This window comes from Canis lupus, chromosome 21, assembly GCF_048164855.1.
Source record: "Canis lupus baileyi chromosome 21, mCanLup2.hap1, whole genome shotgun sequence".
NCBI classification, from domain to species: Eukaryota; Metazoa; Chordata; class Mammalia; order Carnivora; family Canidae; genus Canis; species Canis lupus.
Genome location: NC_132858.1, coordinates 34,808,175 through 34,827,590, shown reverse-complemented (window position 1 = coordinate 34,827,590; position 19,416 = coordinate 34,808,175). Strand labels below are relative to the sequence as shown.

The 19,416-nt window shown below is 35.3% G+C and overlaps 1 protein-coding gene across 8 annotated transcripts in view; it reads right to left on the bottom strand.

Moving 5' to 3' along the window:
- Positions 1-19,416, bottom strand: part of CACNA2D1 (calcium voltage-gated channel auxiliary subunit alpha2delta 1) — a 475,442-nt gene that overhangs the window by 65,381 nt on the left and 390,645 nt on the right. For all 8 annotated transcript variants that reach the window (XM_072791358.1, XM_072791360.1, XM_072791359.1 and 5 more), the window contains exons 12-15: positions 18,452-18,556; positions 3,175-3,253; positions 1,831-1,880; positions 473-562 (exon numbers count right to left, since the gene is read on the bottom strand). In XM_072791358.1, coding sequence (XP_072647459.1) covers positions 473-562; positions 1,831-1,880; positions 3,175-3,253; positions 18,452-18,556 — 324 coding nt within the window. The remainder of the gene's footprint in view (positions 1-472; positions 563-1,830; positions 1,881-3,174; positions 3,254-18,451; positions 18,557-19,416) is intronic.

The window sequence follows — 19,416 nt, the reverse complement described above, 5'->3', positions numbered from 1 at the left end:
TTTTTTTAAGATTTTATTTATTTATTCATGAGAGACACACAGAGAGAGGCAGGGACACAGGCAGAGGGAGAAGCAGGCTCCACGCAGGAAGCCCGACGTGGGACTCGATCCCGGGACCCCAGGATCATGCCCTGAGCCAAAGGCAGATGCTCAACTGCTGAACCACCCAGGTATCCCAAACTTTAGTATTTTTTAATATAAATATTCAAAATGTTTTTGAAATGCTCATAAATTTAAGATTTGAGGTTTTGAAATCCCACATTCACAACAGATCACCTAAAAATAACACAACATTTGTCAATAGACAAGTCTGTTTTTATGTATATTATCTAAATTCTAGCAAAAGCGTTGTGATAAAAGGACTTTTAGAAAGTCTTAATGAATTGGAAAAATAAATGTTACCTAGAAAGAAGCAGCAATCAGCTATATGCTTTTGTTAGGACAATCTCTGGCTGAACAGTCAATGTCTTACCAGTGCGTCCAGATAAACATTCGTCCACTGGACTTGCTTAGCTTTGTCTCCTGCTAACACCATTGGTCTTCCCAGAACATCCAAATATTCCTATTTATTTAAAAAAAAAAAAAGAAAGAAAGAGAAGAAAAGGTCACATGGTTGAAAAAATAGAAATTCTGTATTAAAAACAAAAACAAAATAACTCCACAGAATTATCTAGAGTTAAAAATAAATACAGAATCAAATTATTAAGAGAGTAAATATATGATCATTTAATTCCCATTTTGGGTATACCATGGATGGTATGTCTACATACTTTGAATCCACAATATTGAACTCATATTATTTATACAATATATCTACCCTGGTTTTTTTCTAATAGCAAAACATTCTTTTTCTGAGGTACAGCCAATGATAAGTGAAATATGTTCCTTGTGAATTGTTTTATGTTAATCTAAACTATTTAAGGCTCTGTGATTTACTGGATGGAATTACACAAATGTGAAATAATAAAGCAGCCACATCCTTGCTTTCATATCACAGATTGTTTGGCTGAAATTCAAAACTACATTTAAACATATCAAAAAATAAATGCAATCCTGTGCCAAGTAAGACATCAGACTCAAGTGCAGCTGCTGTTTCATTTCAACATAAAACACAGTCAGTATTTAGTTCCACAAATGCCATGTTCTTTATGCTAAATTTTGACTTAGTCTATTTAGTGGATCCTCAGTCATGTCTAAAATTGAGTAATGATTTTAAATCGTAATTTATGAATACTTGAAAATAATTTGCACTTGAATTAACTTTATTGCTTCAATTTACAGGTTATTTAACATATTGTAAACTGAACAGTTAAATAGGTGATGGGCATTCAGGAGGGCACATGTTAGGAGGAGCACCGAGTGTTATGTGTCAGTGATGAATCACTAAATTCTACTCCTGAAACCAATATTACACTATATGTTAACTTACTAGAATTTATACACAAATTTGAAAAAAATAAATAATAATGCAATTAAGCAGAAAATAAAATAAATGGTTCTAGAAAAATCATCTCCTTGTAAGCTTATTTTAAAATGAAAGATTGTTAGTAAATTTTCTTTTTATTTATTTCCTGATGTTTTTAACATCTGAGAAGAACAACAATACATAGATTTTTTTACCTGAGTTTTGAATATTTGAAAATGCTTGGAACCTTCATGAATTAATAATCACTACATGATCATGATACTCATCATTGTGTTACAAATACAGCATTATGGATATTTTTTTTTCCATTTTTACCTCTTTTCTCTAGTTGAGCATATTTAAAGCAGCAAAGAAACATCTTGTTCTTTGAAAAAATAATCTAAGTAAGTTTTAAATAACCATACCTGAGTATTGATTCTTATTGCTCCAATGGAAGGAATTTCATAATAATAACCTGAAACAAACATACATATTTATTTATAATGTATGGCCACAAAATTATTTTAGATCTTTGGAGGAGAAAAGAGCAATTTTTTCACTTCTAATTGAGGAAAGAGTAACATATCAATACCATTGATAAATGCAGAAACTGTTTGATTAATGTATATTCCTAACAAATGCATAGGCTTTGTGAGAAATTTCACTACATTTCTTAAACTGTAGCATATACATGTGATTTTTCTACCGAATACTAAGGAATGTGGCAATCTAAAATATTTTTATCACTGGAGAAATTATTAAAGATATATGATAATGGGAATCTGAAAATTATACTTATATAAAATATTTGCCTAAATATGACTTTCATAATAAATTGAGGTTCCTTTAATTGTTATGTTTTCAGTTTATTTTTCAAACAATATCTTTGTGGGTTTTTTTCTGTGTACACAGGGGAACATGGGCTCAGTACACAAAATCTGAATTACCTAGGAATGTGTAAAACATTTAAAAGAAAATTCAACCACTCAGAAAAAAATGCAACTATGTGTCACACTTCCTTATAAGTAAGTGTTATGTACTTCAGATATTCTCTCATTCTCAATTTTTCATGCAAGATTCTACTAGATATGTATCTTTAAATAAAGGATCAAATGATATCAATATATGATATTATATACCATATGATCAAATGTCTGACTTTTTATATATTGTGACGTAATGTCAAAGTTTTTTTTTTTGTGTGGGTTTTCTCTGCAAAAAAACACATTCAATATCGAGGGGCCCCTGGGTGGCACAGTTGGGTGAGGGTCTGATTCTTGGTTTGGCTCAGGTCATGATCTCAGGGTCATGAGATTGAACCTGTATCAGGCTCTGAGCTTAGCACTGAGTCTGCTTAAAAGACTCTCTCTCCCTCTGCCATTTGCCACCACCCCTTCCCCACTTTCTCTTAAATAAATAAATCTTTAAAAAAAAAACACACATTCAACATCTCATTCTTGTCTCTACTACTGTAAACATTAGCTACACTTTTTTTTTTTTTTAAGATTTTATTTATTTATTCATGAGAGACAGAGAGAGGCAGAGACATGGGTAGAGGGAGGGGCAGGCTCCACGCAGGGAGCCCGACGTGGGACTGGATCCCGGGACCCCAGGATCACACCCTGGGCTGAAGGCAGAGGCCCAACTGCTGAGCCACCCAGGCGTCCCCATTAGCTACAACTTAATCTTAAATGATAATATGTAGAACTAACAACAACTTCCAATTTTGTTTTAGTACTAAAACATGGTCAAGAAAACAGATCTGTTACCTTTATTTTCACAGGCCATCCACTGAATAGGTCCTCTGTCATAATTATGTTGACCCACTGAAAATGTGAATACACGTACCTGGTGAATTTAAACACAGGGATCTGTTAGGACACAAAAATTTAACTGAATGGCAACACAAAAGAGCTAAAGCAAAAGACAAATACAAGCAGGCTTTTCAGGTGATTAAGATGACAAGTCGAGGCCAGTACATCTTTCAAGAAGTCACCGGGGAGAAACCACATAACCTACTCTCAGCTTGGACTTCAGCTACTAAATTTAAGACAGCCCTTGGGTGCCCTGCACTGTGTCATGATCCAATGTCAGAATCATGACTGAGGTTTCATTAAGAGAAATGGCATCTTTTAGGCCCAACCAATTTTGCCTAGTTAAAACATCCACATACCTAGTCACTGCAAAAATAATCATAAGTAAAAATAATAATTCCTATTTCTTAAGTATCTCTTTATAAGGATGGTCATTATGCTTTTACTTGCTTAAGGCAATTATACTTAGTGATAGTTTCACTACATTCGCACCATGAAAATATTTAGTATGCACATATATGATTATGATGTTGTTATATCACTTTCTAGAAAATATGATTAGCATATATAAATAAGTATGTTAAACTCCTAAGATTTTTAAAGAGAATCAAAATTTCAACTGTCGCTAATGTGGTATAAAATATGCAAATATTTTAAAAATTCAGTTGAGATAGTTTTTAAATTACAGTAATATAAATGTTTATCAGAAACTACTGTGTTTAATTTCGAAAATACTATAATTTCATAATTATATAAGAATATAGAGAATAAATGTAGAGTCAACAAATGTTTAATAAAATGGATACTTAGGATATATTGATTTTTACCAAGTTAGTAATCTAAGTAAACCAATATTTTCAGTGAAACATTTTAGCCGTTTCCAAAGATAAACATGGAGAAAATCACTTTTCCATGAATTCATGTTCTGGTTTGAACTATGTTAACAGCTTTTCCCTAATTCATGTCGATTGACTGTTTGAACTGACATTTTCTAATTGTTTCGCCTGTTTCATCTTTGCACATTACCACAGAGTGCAAATCTCAAAAGAGATTTCACATCTGTTTTCTGTTCCTCTACTGGTCTTGGCCACACAGAGATCACTTCATAACAATCCTTGCCCCAAAATGTACATTGGAGATGTTACTGTTTCACTTATTTTATGTGAGCCACCCTTCAGTTGTCCATGCTTGCCTCAGCCATTTGGTGGACACATCTGAATTTTAATCATCTCAAATTCTAAGGACAAGTGACTCCTGCTAGGTTAACAGAAGTCGGTGACACCTATCAACTCCTCCTATTCGGTAAAACATACCAATTTCATTTTCTTAAAATCTAAAAATTTATTTTGGGGGCTGTCTATACAGCTCATATTTCAATGTAGTGTTACCTCTTAACAGAGTTGAACTTACTCCTAAATGGAAATATTTTTGTAAACAAGTATGTCACCCTACTGATAATTCAATTGCACTGCTATACCTTAAACAATTGTCACATGAATTAAGGGCAGGGGAAAAAACCCAGATGCTCCAGAAAGCACATGGGAGATCTCCTTCACAATGAACATTTGAAAGCATGTCTCAAGTTTTCAACTTACAGCACTGCTTTTTCTTAGTGTCTTTCTTACCACAACAGTGTTCTGGTAAAATATTTTCCATGAAATACTTTTCAGTATAAAGAAATAAGTAAGACTAAATGAATTATATCGATGTCCCTGGAAGGCAAGCACTTCTACTAACACAGAGGCTACACTCAGACATACACTATGTGATTTTGACTGATGCTATTCACCAAATAGTCCAAATAAACATAACTCAACCAAAACACATACTAGTAAGAAAACAAACAAAAACTTCCCCAAATACCAAAAATACTGTTGCTTTGTTTTACTACAAAAGTTTTGCCTAACCCCCAGATTTGCATACATGAAGATCTTGAAGATGTCCAAATTAAGAAATTTAGACTCAGAGCTGGATGTAGAGTTTTAAAATTTTAAAGCACCCTAACATTGTTTGTGTGTGTGTGCCTCTCTCTGTGTTCATTTGCCACACAACTCCTTGGCTATTGAATAAAAGCTGCATTAACGGATTGAATTATTCCCATATTATAACTTTATAATCTGTACCATTTAATTTTTATTTGCCTTATTGTAGATGTTGTTTCACACTATATTTCTGAAATTTTCTTCTCCACAGTGACTAAAGTCTTAAGAATTATAAATTCAACTTTTTTATAATTTCTGCAACTGCTTTACCATTACAATATTTCCAAGATCTTTCTAAAATACCTAAGATGCTTATTTTTCTCTTGGTAGATACACATATATGCACATGCACGCACTACCCCCCCCCCAAACACTTGTATTGTATATATATATATATTTTTTTAAAGATTTTTATTTATTTATTCATGATAGTCACAGAGAGAGAGAGAGAGAGGCAGAGACACAGGCAGAGGGAGAAGCAGGCTCCATGCACCGGGGGCCCGATGTGGGATTCGATCCCGGATCTCCAGGATCACACCCTGGGCCAAAGGCAGGCGCCAAACCGCTGCGCCACCCAGGGATCCCATATATATTTTAATGATTTTATAGACCACTTAAAATTTTTTGAAATTATTTTATAAATATACACTTGGTTGAGAAAAATTTTAACATAAAGCACCCTAGCTTTTCAATTCTTTATGTAACAATGAGGGAACCAACAGGAAAATTATCTAATCCCAACTGCCATAACTCATGTGGCATTTAGTTTTGCCTTACATATTCTGCCTAATTATGTAGTAAGAATATTAACTTCTTTGATTTCATAAACATGTGCAATATACACGTTATAAGGCATGTTCATAATAAATGCTGAAATTTAAAAGATTCTGTTTGCACTCTAACTTTCCACTTCGAATTTTAAGTAGGTTCTTTCTCCTCCTCTATGCTATGTTACTGCCACCCTGTGGAGCAGTGAATGAACTGTCTCTAAAATTCCAAATGCCAAGTCCACAGGAGCTGATTGCTATATCCTCATTCCTCTGATGTTTTCCACTTGAAATTTACTATTCTTATTTATCTATAATTTGGGGGAAAGATCAAAAGTAATTCCTTGAAGTATGCACGGTGTAAAAAATTAAGGTAAATTACATTCTTAAGGATGTATATTTTTAGAGTTCTTTTCTTCTTAGTATACCTGCATAGTCTAATATAAAAACAAATAAAAAGAGAGCCACTTGGGTGGCTCAGCGGTTGAGCATCTGCCTTTGACTCAGGGCGTGATCACACAGTCCTGGGATCGAGTCCCACGTTGGGCTCTCAGCATGGAGCCTGCTTCTCCCTCTGCCTGTGTCTCTGCCTCTCTCTCTGTGTCTCTCATGGATAAATAAATAAAATCTTTAAAAAAAAAATAAAAAGACATAAAATAACTAAAAATACTTAATGTGCAGTCACATAAGTTAATTATTTCATCTAAAGTCTAAATTAAGCAAATTACTTAACTGTAAACTATGCCTTCATCAGAGCAAAGTCAACTTTTGTGGAGGAAAAATTTCTTTACTCATGCCCAGTAGTACATTTGTAATCACAATACTGGATTCATGTAACATATTCATACCAGAAACTTCATAACTGAAATGTTTCTAGAAAATCTGTTAAATGTTTCTCCACTAATCTGGATTTTAGTTAAGCTCATGTTCCAAAATGCTGGCCTCTTTAGGTTGTATATGAGACATATACAGTCACAGATGGACTTAAAAATAATCATGCTGGACATCAGGTCTTTACTAGAAATAACAGGGGGAGGTAGTATTGAATACACATTTGACTGAGTTGAAACAGTATTTATCTATTGCATCTATATAAGGCCTCATATATAAATGAAAATAAACATCAAATGAAAAAAAAAGTCAATAGCTGGTTGGGTGGCTTCAATTTTTTTTTAAGACTTTATTTATTTATTAGAGAGAGAGAGAGCACAAGCAGAGGGGAGGAGTGGAAGGAGAAGCAGATGCCCTGCTGAGCAGGGAGCATAATGAGGAACTAGATCCCAGGACCTTGGGATCATGACCTGATCTAAAGGCAGATTTTTAACTTACTGAGCCAGCCAGGTACCCAAATGGTTTCAACTTCTTACCAGATGGATCTAAGATAAGCTTTGGTGTCATTCAAATTAAATATGCTCATTTTAACATAGAGCCAAAACTAGGCTGATAGTCATTTTGCATTTTGAAAATTTGGGCAGTTTCATTATACTTATGGTAAATTCTGTATCTTTTCATTTTAAGTTATTCAGACTCCTTCAATGAAGCCGAACAAACTTTTTGAAGCAAAATAAAGTATACTTAAAAAAAATATTTTTATTTATTCATGAGAGACACAGAGAGGCAGAGACAAAGGCAGAGGGAGAAGCAGGCTCCATGCAGGGAACCCGATGTGGGACTCGATTCCAGGACCCCAGGTTCATGACCCGAGCCAAAGGCAGAGAGAACCACCCAGGTGCCCCAAAATGAAGTATACTTTATGTCTATACCTTTTCTGTACTTTATTATTTCTAGAGAATGAAAAATTTCTCCCAAGTCTTGATTTATGCTTAATTACATAAGCATATTAAAAAACGCAACAGTAATTTGAGGGTGTAGTTAATAAAGTTAAAATTCTTAAAGGTCAGTCATTATAATTAGTTACAAATTACATAATTCTGCCTTCAGTTGCTTCAAAAACCAATTTTTTTTTTCTGAACAGAATATTGTGCTTCCAACTGTCTAATGTTGGTATGTCAAGGCTGGTCCAGTTGAACAGAGAAAACTTTCAATTAACAGCATATTTGGTTATTTAAAATATACTGTTAATTTGTTCCTTACAATATACCACTGTTTTATAACTTTATCCTACAATTCTGGACTTCTGCTAATCTGTTTTGTTTTGTTCTGTTTGTTGAAGATGAAAATAGTTGTCTTCAATTAAGATTTTTCCAAAGCCACAGGGGTCAACCTATTTTAAAAAGCCATAGGAATTTTTTTCCCAGCAGAACCCAGTTACTGGAAACTGTCACCTCAACAATTATCAGTTACCCAGAGTTCAAGTTTAATTTACAATAGGCAAATCTCCAAGGAATAATGGAAATGAGACTATGAAGAAAAGAGGCCAATAAAACTAAAATAAAAACTTCAGCTATCGAAACATGTTAGAAAAATGATGTCAGAAATGGGTTTTATTAATTTATGTGTGTACTAAAATTTTTGGCCTTAAGCCTATACAAATACTAGATTGGAGTGGATATTTTAGGAGAAAATTCTACAGTGGTTTCCATAATTCACAAGTGGACCAGGATCCTGAGCATTCAAATAACCCACATGCCTAGTTTCGTGGCATTATGAAATAAATAAAAGTGTCCACATTCACCTTTCACACTTAATTTATTTTATAAAGCCCAATGATCTGAAAGGTACTCGCAGTCTGCAAAGTTTTGATGGCTTAGTTTAATCCGTCTTAACCTCTTAATGCGGCGAGAAGCATGCCTCCCCCCCCCCCCCCCAACTTAGAGCAAAAGTCCTGCTGCCGGACTACAAGGCAGGCTCCTGGGTGGGCAGATGATGATTGGCACAGCCCACCAGGCTGCCCGGAAGACAGAGATCGATGACTGGCGAGGCACGTTCCATGTGAGCTTATGAAATCTGGACCGTAGATCATTTAAATTCTTGACTCTGCCACTTGGTAGCTGTAGGACTTTCAACAAGTTATTTAACTTCCCCCATTTTGGTTTTCTTATTTCCAAAATGGGGATAAGGATGATGGTCATAAAAATATTTTGATCATATGATTATCCCCATTGTAAATGAAATGATATATAAAAAGCTTTTATGTTACATGGAAAAATTTAAGTTCAGTCAATATTACCTATGGTAATGGGCGGGGGAGGGGTACTACAACTTCTCTGGTCAAATTATCAGATTTCTGCGGGATGACATTTTTCCACTAGTGAGACATTAGCCTTCCATACCTCAAAAAGAACTCTAATTCAGAATGACACCTTTCTAGAGAAACGACTTTGGCTGGCTTTATTACATTTAGCAATGAACTAAAGGAAAGAGGTCAATATTGTCTAAATTCCATTGTGGGCATAGGAGATATATCTCTATGAAATTTCCTATGCTGAGACAGGGTCGAGAGTTTAATCCAGGCCTACTGAATGTGTTCAAGGAAATAACACCAAATCACTTTATAAAGGGAAACAAAATGCAGTGGTCACATAGGTTTTGCATACATGAGCCTACAAAGGAACTGGGCAGATACTTCCCTCCCATGTCCTACATGCTGGTGCATAATAACAGGGATACATGCCTTGGGATTATGTGAGTATTTAAAACTTATTAATAACAATTAAAATGAATCAGCCTCACATTATCAGCTAATAAGTAATGTCTAGTTCTCCTTCCCTCTGCATACGTTTATAGTTCCTGATAAAGGAGGAATAAGTATGGGTGCATTGTATTTCCAAGCAATTTGTAGCTCTGCCAAGACTATCATCAGCTAAGACGTCAGAAAATAAGCAATATACTGATTTATTTCAGATATTCTTGGGTAACGCCAAATACTTCACTGACACTAATAATGAGAACACTCATGAAGAAGTATGTGTTAGACTGATTAAATGGAAAGATGCCATCAATACAACCATTTTTTATATACGCTTAAACCCTCCTTCCTTATAAGATAATATGTACCAGAGTGGAACACAATTCTGCTTCACTTCCAATTAAAAGGAAACAAATATTGTTTTAAAGGATTATCTTTTAAAAAAAGAACAAACCTATTGGATTTTCTTCCATCTTTGAATTATTTATAGTTTACCACCTTAGGAGCCTATTTATTGCACATTTACTGATACTTCCAACATATCAGTAAATATTTAGCCACTGCAGTGCATCAAGCACCGGGCCAGCCTCTAAGGACTCACTGGTACTTTTACAAACCAGCATGAGCCCTACTTCCTAGAGCCTCAAGCCCACCTCATCATCTGATAATGTGAGAATAAGTCACTACAATTGTCGATAAATAAGGCAGCCCGGGTGGCTCAGCGGTTTAGTGCCACCTTCAGCCCAGGGCCTGATCCTGGAGGCCTGGGATCGAGTCCCACATCAGGCTCTCTGCATGGAACCTGCTTCTCCCTCTGCCTGTGTCTCTGCCTCTGTCTCTGTCTCTCTCTTTCTCTCTCTCTCTCTGTGTCTCCCATGAATAAATAAAATGTTTAAAAAAATTGTCGATAAATGTAAAATAGCAACATAACCCCAAGGCACGTATCTATGTTTATACACCCACATGTAAGACAGGACAGAAACATCCGTTCGATTCCTTAAGATCATGTATACAAAACCTACGTGACTACGCATTTTGCTTTTCTTTTTAAAGTTGTGTTGTGGGCAGCCTCAGTGGTTGAGCACCTGCCTTCAGCTCAGGGCGTGATCCCGGATTCCCGGGATCGAGTCCCACGTCGGGCTCCCTGCATGGAGCCTGCTTCTCCCTCTGCCTGTGTCTCTGCCTCTCTCTGTGTCTCTCATGAAAAGATAAATAAAATCTTTAAAAAAAGTAAAGTGTTATTCGGACAAATTCCTTCATAGAGCGGAGTGCAAGGTAAGTGAACAGTTAAATAATTAAGATAATCAAAAGCAGAATCTGGGAGAACAAGTGGACAGAGCACGCAGAGACACGAAGCTCCAGAGTCTGTGGGAAAGGGGGTGCTCCCTGGAGGGGGGCAGCACGCAGCCTTGGGCAAAGCAGAAGAGCGTGCCTTTCCGGGTCTAGCCCTCACCGAGGCACCGGGCGGCTGCCGGGTAGGCGACAGCATTCCATCCCGACAGGAATTCAAGCGCATCCGCCGCACCCGCCCTCTAGGCCTCCCCACGCGCTGTGTTCGTGTAACACCTGCCTTCGTCCTCATTAGACCTTAAATATCAAACATTCTGGAAAATGCGTGGTCATAGTATCGCTCAAACCTGAAGAGAATTTATCTATCTGATAATATTTTTCCTTAATTCAGGAAACTGTCAACATTAATTTTATACAAAGAGAAGCAAATGTAAATAAATCTGTCAGGAGGACACAGACGCACACGCACAACAGGCCTTTTCAATGGATAATCTCTCTACCGGCAGGGCCAGCGTTACTGGTAATTACTGTTTTCAACTCTTAGTAACCCCAGCATAAATAACATATTTGATTGTTATCAACAAAGATATTTTCTCTTCTAAAGCAGAAAAACCCTTGGTAACTGTGGAAGGTGGCAAAATACCTAAAAGGAAACCTTCTAGAAGCAGTGCATTTGTTGAAGGATTGCCTATTTGAAAATCTGAATGCTGCGTATATTCATGTGTTGCTTCCAAAGGCTTCACTCTTGCCCCGATGCAGAAGCCGGCAGACAGTAGGGAAGGCAACAAATATTTTCCTTACCATCTGCTGAAAAAATTAATTGACAATTTTCACTGTTATATATAAAACACACAGGCAGATGCTATTATTTTAACTTGCTTTAGATTTAGGCTACAGATTATTTTCCTCTGGATCTGCAAGAAATTAGGAAACACGCTGCTAATTGTTTTCTAGATAATGAAAGTAACAACGCAGCTACTGCCAGCCTATTACGATTTTAGGTGCGCATTCTTTAGTGTGAAATTAATCTATTGTATTTTCCACTTGTTCTTCTTATTCAATTTATTTTGAAATTTTCATTTTATAAATTCTTGATGCTTTTGCATTTCTCGACTAATTCTGAGAATTAAGCTAAAAATCAGAAGATGATTCTCTGGCTAGAAATCTTAAGTGTGCATTGCTAACCAATCCTTTTGCTATTCTACAGAAAATCAAGTATTTTTAATTTTGCAAGGCCTGGGAATTATCTTTCAACTCTGTGTCTGGTTTCACTTTCCTTTATTCATTTGTTTGGACTTTATGATAGAGTTCATTTCAGTTTTGGCACCATTTTTAAGGAAGTGTCATACACACGGGTGAACCCTAAGGAATGGCATTGCTGCAGGTAAAGATTATAAAGTGAATGTGTTTTAATATGGAACAGCTGTGTGAGGAGATTAACTCGGACTCAGTTTTAAAGCTGTACCTATCTATAATCAGGTAGATTGATTCCCAAGAGTAAGACATTTCGAAGGAACCCAAACATTTTGTTCTAATTCTCGAACCTTTTGGCCTCATTAAATTGTGCTGTATATCTGCAGCCTCATCCATCAGCTCTCCGGATGTGCCTCATCACACCTACCTGGGTTGCTCTGAATGATTTCTAATGTCATCTGGATGAAGAATGGATGGAAATGAAGCATTCAGCAGCCACATTTATGCCAAGCAAGAGGCTTGGGGGAAAAGACCGAATTCAAAGAGCAGTTTTCAGACCTTTCTTTTAAAGCTCATCGAACTTTATGACTTTGTAATTTTCCTATTTATAAAGCCACGACTGAACTTCTTTAAAGAACATGTTTTAAAATAAAGTTAGAATCAAATACAGAATTTTTAAGAGTAAAGTTTTTATTTTATTAAATCTATCAAATTTTATATTTACCCACTGGCCATCTGAAAGATAAAGTGGCTAGGGAAATTCTGAGTTGATAATAAATTTATTATGCAACAAATTCTAATTTTGCAAGTATGGAACTGGTCTGTCACACATGGTTCTGGATAGTTTCACTGTAAACATATTTCCTGCAAGCAATTTCACTGCAAACATTTCACTGCATACGTATTGGCTTTAAGGCAATTTTACTATAGAAGATAAAATAATGAAAATTATAGAGCATCATTCATTTAAAAAGATTATGAAACATGGAAAACGAGTATACCTGAATACATTCTCTGAGCAATACTACAAAACTCACTGCTTTTATTCTGTGGGTTAAACCTAAGCACTGGTCTTTGAAGTCTTTCATTCAGTGTTATACTTTTCTGGGATTTTTTTGCTTGTTGATTTGTCTCTTCCTTTGGCATCATAATTTTATTCTTTTGCTAAAATCTCTTACTTCATCTTATAAAAGAGGAATCAGTTTCCAAACACTAAGATGCATTTTGTTACTGCACTTTGTATTTTTTATGTGTGTATTGTGAAAGCCTTCTACACAGTTGTTTTTCCTTGGCATACTGGTACATGTCCAGTGATAAGACATTCCAAAGTTCTAGAGGAAATGGATATACACCATTATGAGGACTAACAGGCATGTAACACGGAAATGGGAATACAATCCATTAATGCATGCTGCATTGATGGTGAAAAGAAATCAAACTATTAACCAGTTTGAGAAACTAAACTGTCAAACTGATCTGTCAATCAAGTTTTTTTTTTTTAAATCTTTAGTGGCAAAACTGCCTTCTGCCCATTTAGTTATAAGGTGAAAATGGTTGCAGTGAAAATGCTTGTGGCAAAGATGTCTATGAGAAAAATGCTTACAGCAAAAATACTGAACATTTTGTGTCATACACTTCTTTACATGACAAAGACAGGCAATTATCTTCTGTATCAGTATCTATGAGCTGCAAATATTGCAAATTGGGTGGGAGGGTGGAAGGTGGGGAATTCTGAATACGAAGGACAAGTTAGAAAGGGATCCTCAAATTCATCCACAACCATTTGAAGTCCTATTGAAGATGGTGAAAAAAATTTTAGATATATACATGCCATTTTTAGTAGGTATATATACAAACTATACACACACATACGTCCTTCACATAAACAACTAACTATGTAAATGTTGTCTTGACAAAATACAAATATACTCAAAGATCTGACTTAAAATCATTTTCAGTATTGTGGCTACAGAACATGCAAATACCAAGACACAAAATTTTTGTTTAATATAGTTTTCCCACATTAGGAAATGTGGTAAGCCATTGAGCAACAAAGCAGAGTGCATAAGAAATGTGAGAGAGCAATGTTTCCATAAATACAATTCCTGCTTGGTCAAATAAGAAATCTATGATCTGTTATCTCTCTGTGACTCCTCTTTCAAGGATCTCCATCAATAATCATTTCCCTGTTTTATATCTGTCAGCTTTCCCTGTGTGTGTATCCCTTTACTAATCTATAATACAGAATAATAAATTAGCTCTTCCATTCTTTTTTTAAAAAATTTTAATTTATTTATGATAGGCACACAGTGAGAGAGAGAGAGAGAGAGAGAGAGAGAGAGAGGCAGAGACACAGGCAGAGGGAGAAGCAGGCTCCATGCACCGGGAGCCCGACGTGGGACTTGATCCCGGGTCTCCAGGATCCATGCCCTGGGCCAAAGGCAGGCGCCAAACCGCTGCGCCACCCAGGGATCCCTAGCTCTTTCATTCTTAAAATGTGTGTGTGTGTGTGTGTGTGTGTGTGTGTGTGTGTGTGTACATCCATACCTGTGTGTACATCTAAACAACCTGATCTGAAGTTGAAGATTTCTATTTCCTCATTTACTGCTCAACCACGTTGTTGGGTTTGATTCATACAACTTTACATAAGAAATCTCATGCCAATGTAGCACACATGGTCTCTTGTTCCTGGAGATACACTGGACAGAGGGGACACCCATTCAAAATAGATATACATATGTGTGGATATATCTGGATATGTAGGTAAGCATAATGTGTACGTGTACTTATTACAGAACTTTACTATAGCCACTGAGATGAGAATCACAGAACCAATACAGTATCTGATTCCAAGAACACCTTACTTTTTGTGTTAGGCAAAAATAGCATTTAAATTGCCAAAACAAAGTGCTAATTCATTTCCAAAATTGCTTTGGCATTTTGGAAGGTGTGTGGCTCTAAGAAAAGTGTGTCCATAAAGCATAGGAGTCAATATGTCAATATGTCAGTGAACAGCAGGATTGTTGAAAAAGACTAGATTCATTAGTTTTACAAAAGTGAATGTGATATGAATCATTTATTATGTGGTTTAGCATGTCACAAAATGCTTTGTTTAAAAAGTTGAGTTCCTATAAAAGGTGAAGGGGATGAGAAGCAGTGTTTTAAGATATTAATATTTAGACTGGAAATTTTTAGAATGTATACATAGAAAAGTGGCTTTAAACTAGTAAATTCCTCATTTATTCAAGTAAACAATTTGTGACAAGGTAGAAAACAACTGCTTTTCGTATGACATAATTCCTCTTGTATTTAAAAAAAAAAGGAAAAATAACCCCTTATGATAAATGCCTCTAAGACATATTATTGTGTTAATCCTGGATGCAAATACAATTTCAGAAGAAGAAGAAAAATTACAAGTTTAGATGAAAATCATTTCTCTTTTTATACATTTGTATTCTTTTATTTAAACTTGTTAGAATATAATATAAATGCCTTAAAACCAAGATACATCTTAGATACAAATTCTGATATGAAATGTGAAATTCATTGCTATATTCCTTTAAGAAATTCTTGCTTTACAAAGAGAAATACCCAGAACTGAATGAGATTCCTGGTGGTTTGTTTGGATGATATAATAAAGTAAAAGATGGTTTATCTAAACATGTATTCATTTAAAAACGATATGAATAGTGGGGCTTGTACTTACATACTTCTATCATAAAGTAATAAAGTATACTTAAAATTATGAGTAATTTAAGGTGTTAAAAAGTCTCTTCCAAATTATAAGAGTAAGATTACCTAGTAGGATTTTGAGACACAGTAGAATTTTGGGTTAAATTTATTTTATTTTACTTGAGCTCTTCAAAATATGGTAATGTTAGACTTATTTAGAATAGTTAAATAAGCTGAATATTCCTTGCCCCAAGTTATTTATATAATTATGTATTTGTCCTATAATAGAAATCATGCTTCCTTTCAACTTTTGTTTGACAGTCTCTAAGAATGATTTCCAATCTGAGCTCTCTGCTGGGCACCTAGAGTTCAGAGTTAAAACACAGGCCTAGACTTGTAGGACCTAGTAATCCAGAGAGCAGACAAAGGAGATATCCCATGGGTAGAGTACAGTGTAAAGGACATGTAGGACTGATGCCAGAGCACAAGCATGCAAACAAGCCTGAAGGGGAGAGGAGAGTCAGGGACATCCTCTAAGGGGCAATGATTGCTCTGAATTTTGAAAAATGGTAAGTTACTAAATAAGGTAACTACTATACGTTGTCTCTTAGATCCATACACCCACATCTTCCCATTACTTTTAGTTCTGGGAATTTCTAAGAAATATTCATAACATTAAGTTATCATTTGTAAGTATTCACTCAACAGTTCAATTTATTAACTTTTTCAAAAGAAATTAAAATCACCACGTATTTAGGGAAAAAAAACCCCTCAACCAATGTATTCAACTTATGTCATAACATAATTATGTAGATACTAACTACATACTAACATATGTAGTATTCAAAGAGAAAGAGTTATGTGTTAAAAAGGTTTGTAATTAATTTGAAGTTATATGCGTGGATATGTTTTCAATTCTTCAATCATATTCCCATCACATATAGGCTAAAAAACACCTAAGGACATTTCAAAGTGTTCCAAAAATTTTCACCAATACTGTACAAAATTATTCACAATGTTGAGTCTGCAAAACTATCTAAATATATTAATTCACCTTTCTCCATTCCCCTTTTAATTTCTGAAATGCATATAAAACAGTCCACTAGAGCTCATGATGAGCTCACCTCTCTAAATGGTGAAAACGCCAATTAAAAGCAAAGTGAACTGGCATTTTACTCAGAAGAGACTTCTTCTGGACAAATATATAATTTCTGTTGGAATTCCTGAAACGTAAAAAAAAAATCTTATAAACCTATCATTTTTTAAAAAAAAATGAATCCTTAGCATTTTAAAAAAGCAAGTTGAGGATCACTCTCTTATCAAATGCAAAGAGTAAGAAAGATGAAATAAGCTGATGGTAGGACTGCTAGAGAAATAGTTACAGTTGATATTTTACACAATATCAGCAGGTTTAGCTACATGGATGAACATTCAAAATAGTCAGGTCTCCCTACAATAATACTCTTCTCTGCAATTAAACCATCATTGAAACAAATACATTCCAACCTCAAAATACTTGTCTCCACATTCCTCATTGCATATTGATATAGCACACCATTTAAAATGTTACATATAAAAGAATTTGTCTGAACTATTTTCTTGAAACTGTACAAATGAATAAAGGGAACCTCGTTTTCAATGGTGCTGGGAGGCCAGACGGGGAAGGAGGAGCTGTCATGCCCCACTAACCCTCATCAGTGGCAGACCCCAAAAAGGAGAGGCACTTTGCATTTACAACAGAAGATGCTTACTTTACTACTTCGGCAGGATAAAGAGTTTCTCCTTGTCCAGCAATGAGTTCAGCCAGTAACAAAACACCTCAATTCAGCCAACAAGAAACCATTACTACCCTCAACTCTGACTTTTGCTCAAAGCAGCCCCTTGCCAACTTCCACGTTTTTTTCCCTATAGAGTAGTGTTCCTTTCCTTTGGTACGAGTACATGGTTTGCACATCTTGAGTTCAAATTCTTCTGCTATTCCAGAATAAAACCATTTTGCTGGTAAAATAAGTGTTTTACTTTTAAGTTAGATACAAATAAACAAGAATCAAAAGGTTTTCAAATGAGGATGCAGTTTTTGCTATTATAAACTGCTTTATCTGTAAATCTACAGAACATTGTGCAGATAATTTTTAGGCATCTGTAGTAAGTTTTATTATTACAACAATCTTTAATAATTAAATGATCATAAATTTATCCTAGAAAAGTTCAAACTGTTCCTATTTTTCCATTCTCTTCTGGTTATTCTCTTCCTGTAACATTTTCTAATACAGAATTTATATATAAGAATCAAATAGGATTCTACAGGCCCAAACTATTTTATTAATAAATTAGACATAAGGTAAGTATGGATCACATAAAATATCACGCTTAATAATTCTGTAATTTATTTTTTAAAGGATTTTATTTATTTATTTGGCAGGGAGGAGAGAAAGCGCACAAGTAAGTAGAGCAGCAGGAAAAGGGAGAGGGAGAAGCAGGCTCCTCACTGAGCTGGATGCCAGATGTGGGGCTCGATCCCAGGTCCCTGGGATCATGACCTGAGCCAAAGGCAGATGCTTAATCCACTGAGCCACCCAGGTGCCCCAGTAATTCTGTAATTTAGCCAATGGTTTATAATCCATGATCTGTATGATTTTATAATAAGCAACACTAACATCTCCTCTTATTGCCCCTCCCTGATGGTCTCCTTAAAAACCACCTACATTAAGATTAAAATCCTAAAAAATTGCACTCACTTTTTTGTCTTTGTTGTACTTGGCAAATATCTCCTGGGCTCTCTCTTCTCCTCCATCCGTGAACAACATGATAATCTTATTGCAGTTGGCTCTGGAAACATTATACTGTAAGGGAAACAAACAAAAAAGTCTGTCTTTCACAATAAAAGGTAAGGAATATAAGACAATGTTTAAAGAGCATGAACAGGTTGCAAGTAGTAGGTGAAAGATTTGTTCAGTAAGTATATGCCAAAGAACCACTTCCTAGACCAGGCCCAGCCCGTCCCTATAAGGGCCTCTTCCCATCCGCCAGATACTCATAGGTTTCACTTCCTTTGGGTCTTTGATCAAATGTCTCCTATCAGTGAGGACTTTACTGGAAACTATGTTTTAAATTGCTGTCTCTCTCCCAGGTTGTATTTTTCTTCATAGTATTTTACATTCTTTTATGTACATAGTTTCTATTTTATTTGTTTATTGCTGGCTTCCCCTGATTGAATTTAAGTGCCATAAGGGTACGAAGTTTTATCTTTTTTTGATCTTCAAGAGCCCAGCATATAATAACCTCTCCATGGTTGATTAATAAATGGAATTTAAATTAATGGTTATTGCATCAATTTTATTTCCCTATAATTTGTACCAGAAACAAATAATTTGTATGAATGAAAAATGTGCACGTCCCTCTACATATATTTTCAATCCATTTATGAATATTTTTGTTCCCTTTCTTTCTTTTTCATCCTACTTTATTCCCTTTACCTCTCCAAAATTATAAACTCCTGGGTGATCCTTAACACCTGATGCTCTTTGTAAATGCCAATACCTAACCCCAAATATCCTCACCACACATATTCTAATTCTGAAAGACTCGATTCCAATGGCAAATCCTCTCTTAAACTTTAAGATCTCCCAAGAGTCAGATGTAGGAAAACAATGGATTAGCGCCAAAGGGCCACTAAAATGAACAACTAATTTAGAAAGATGGG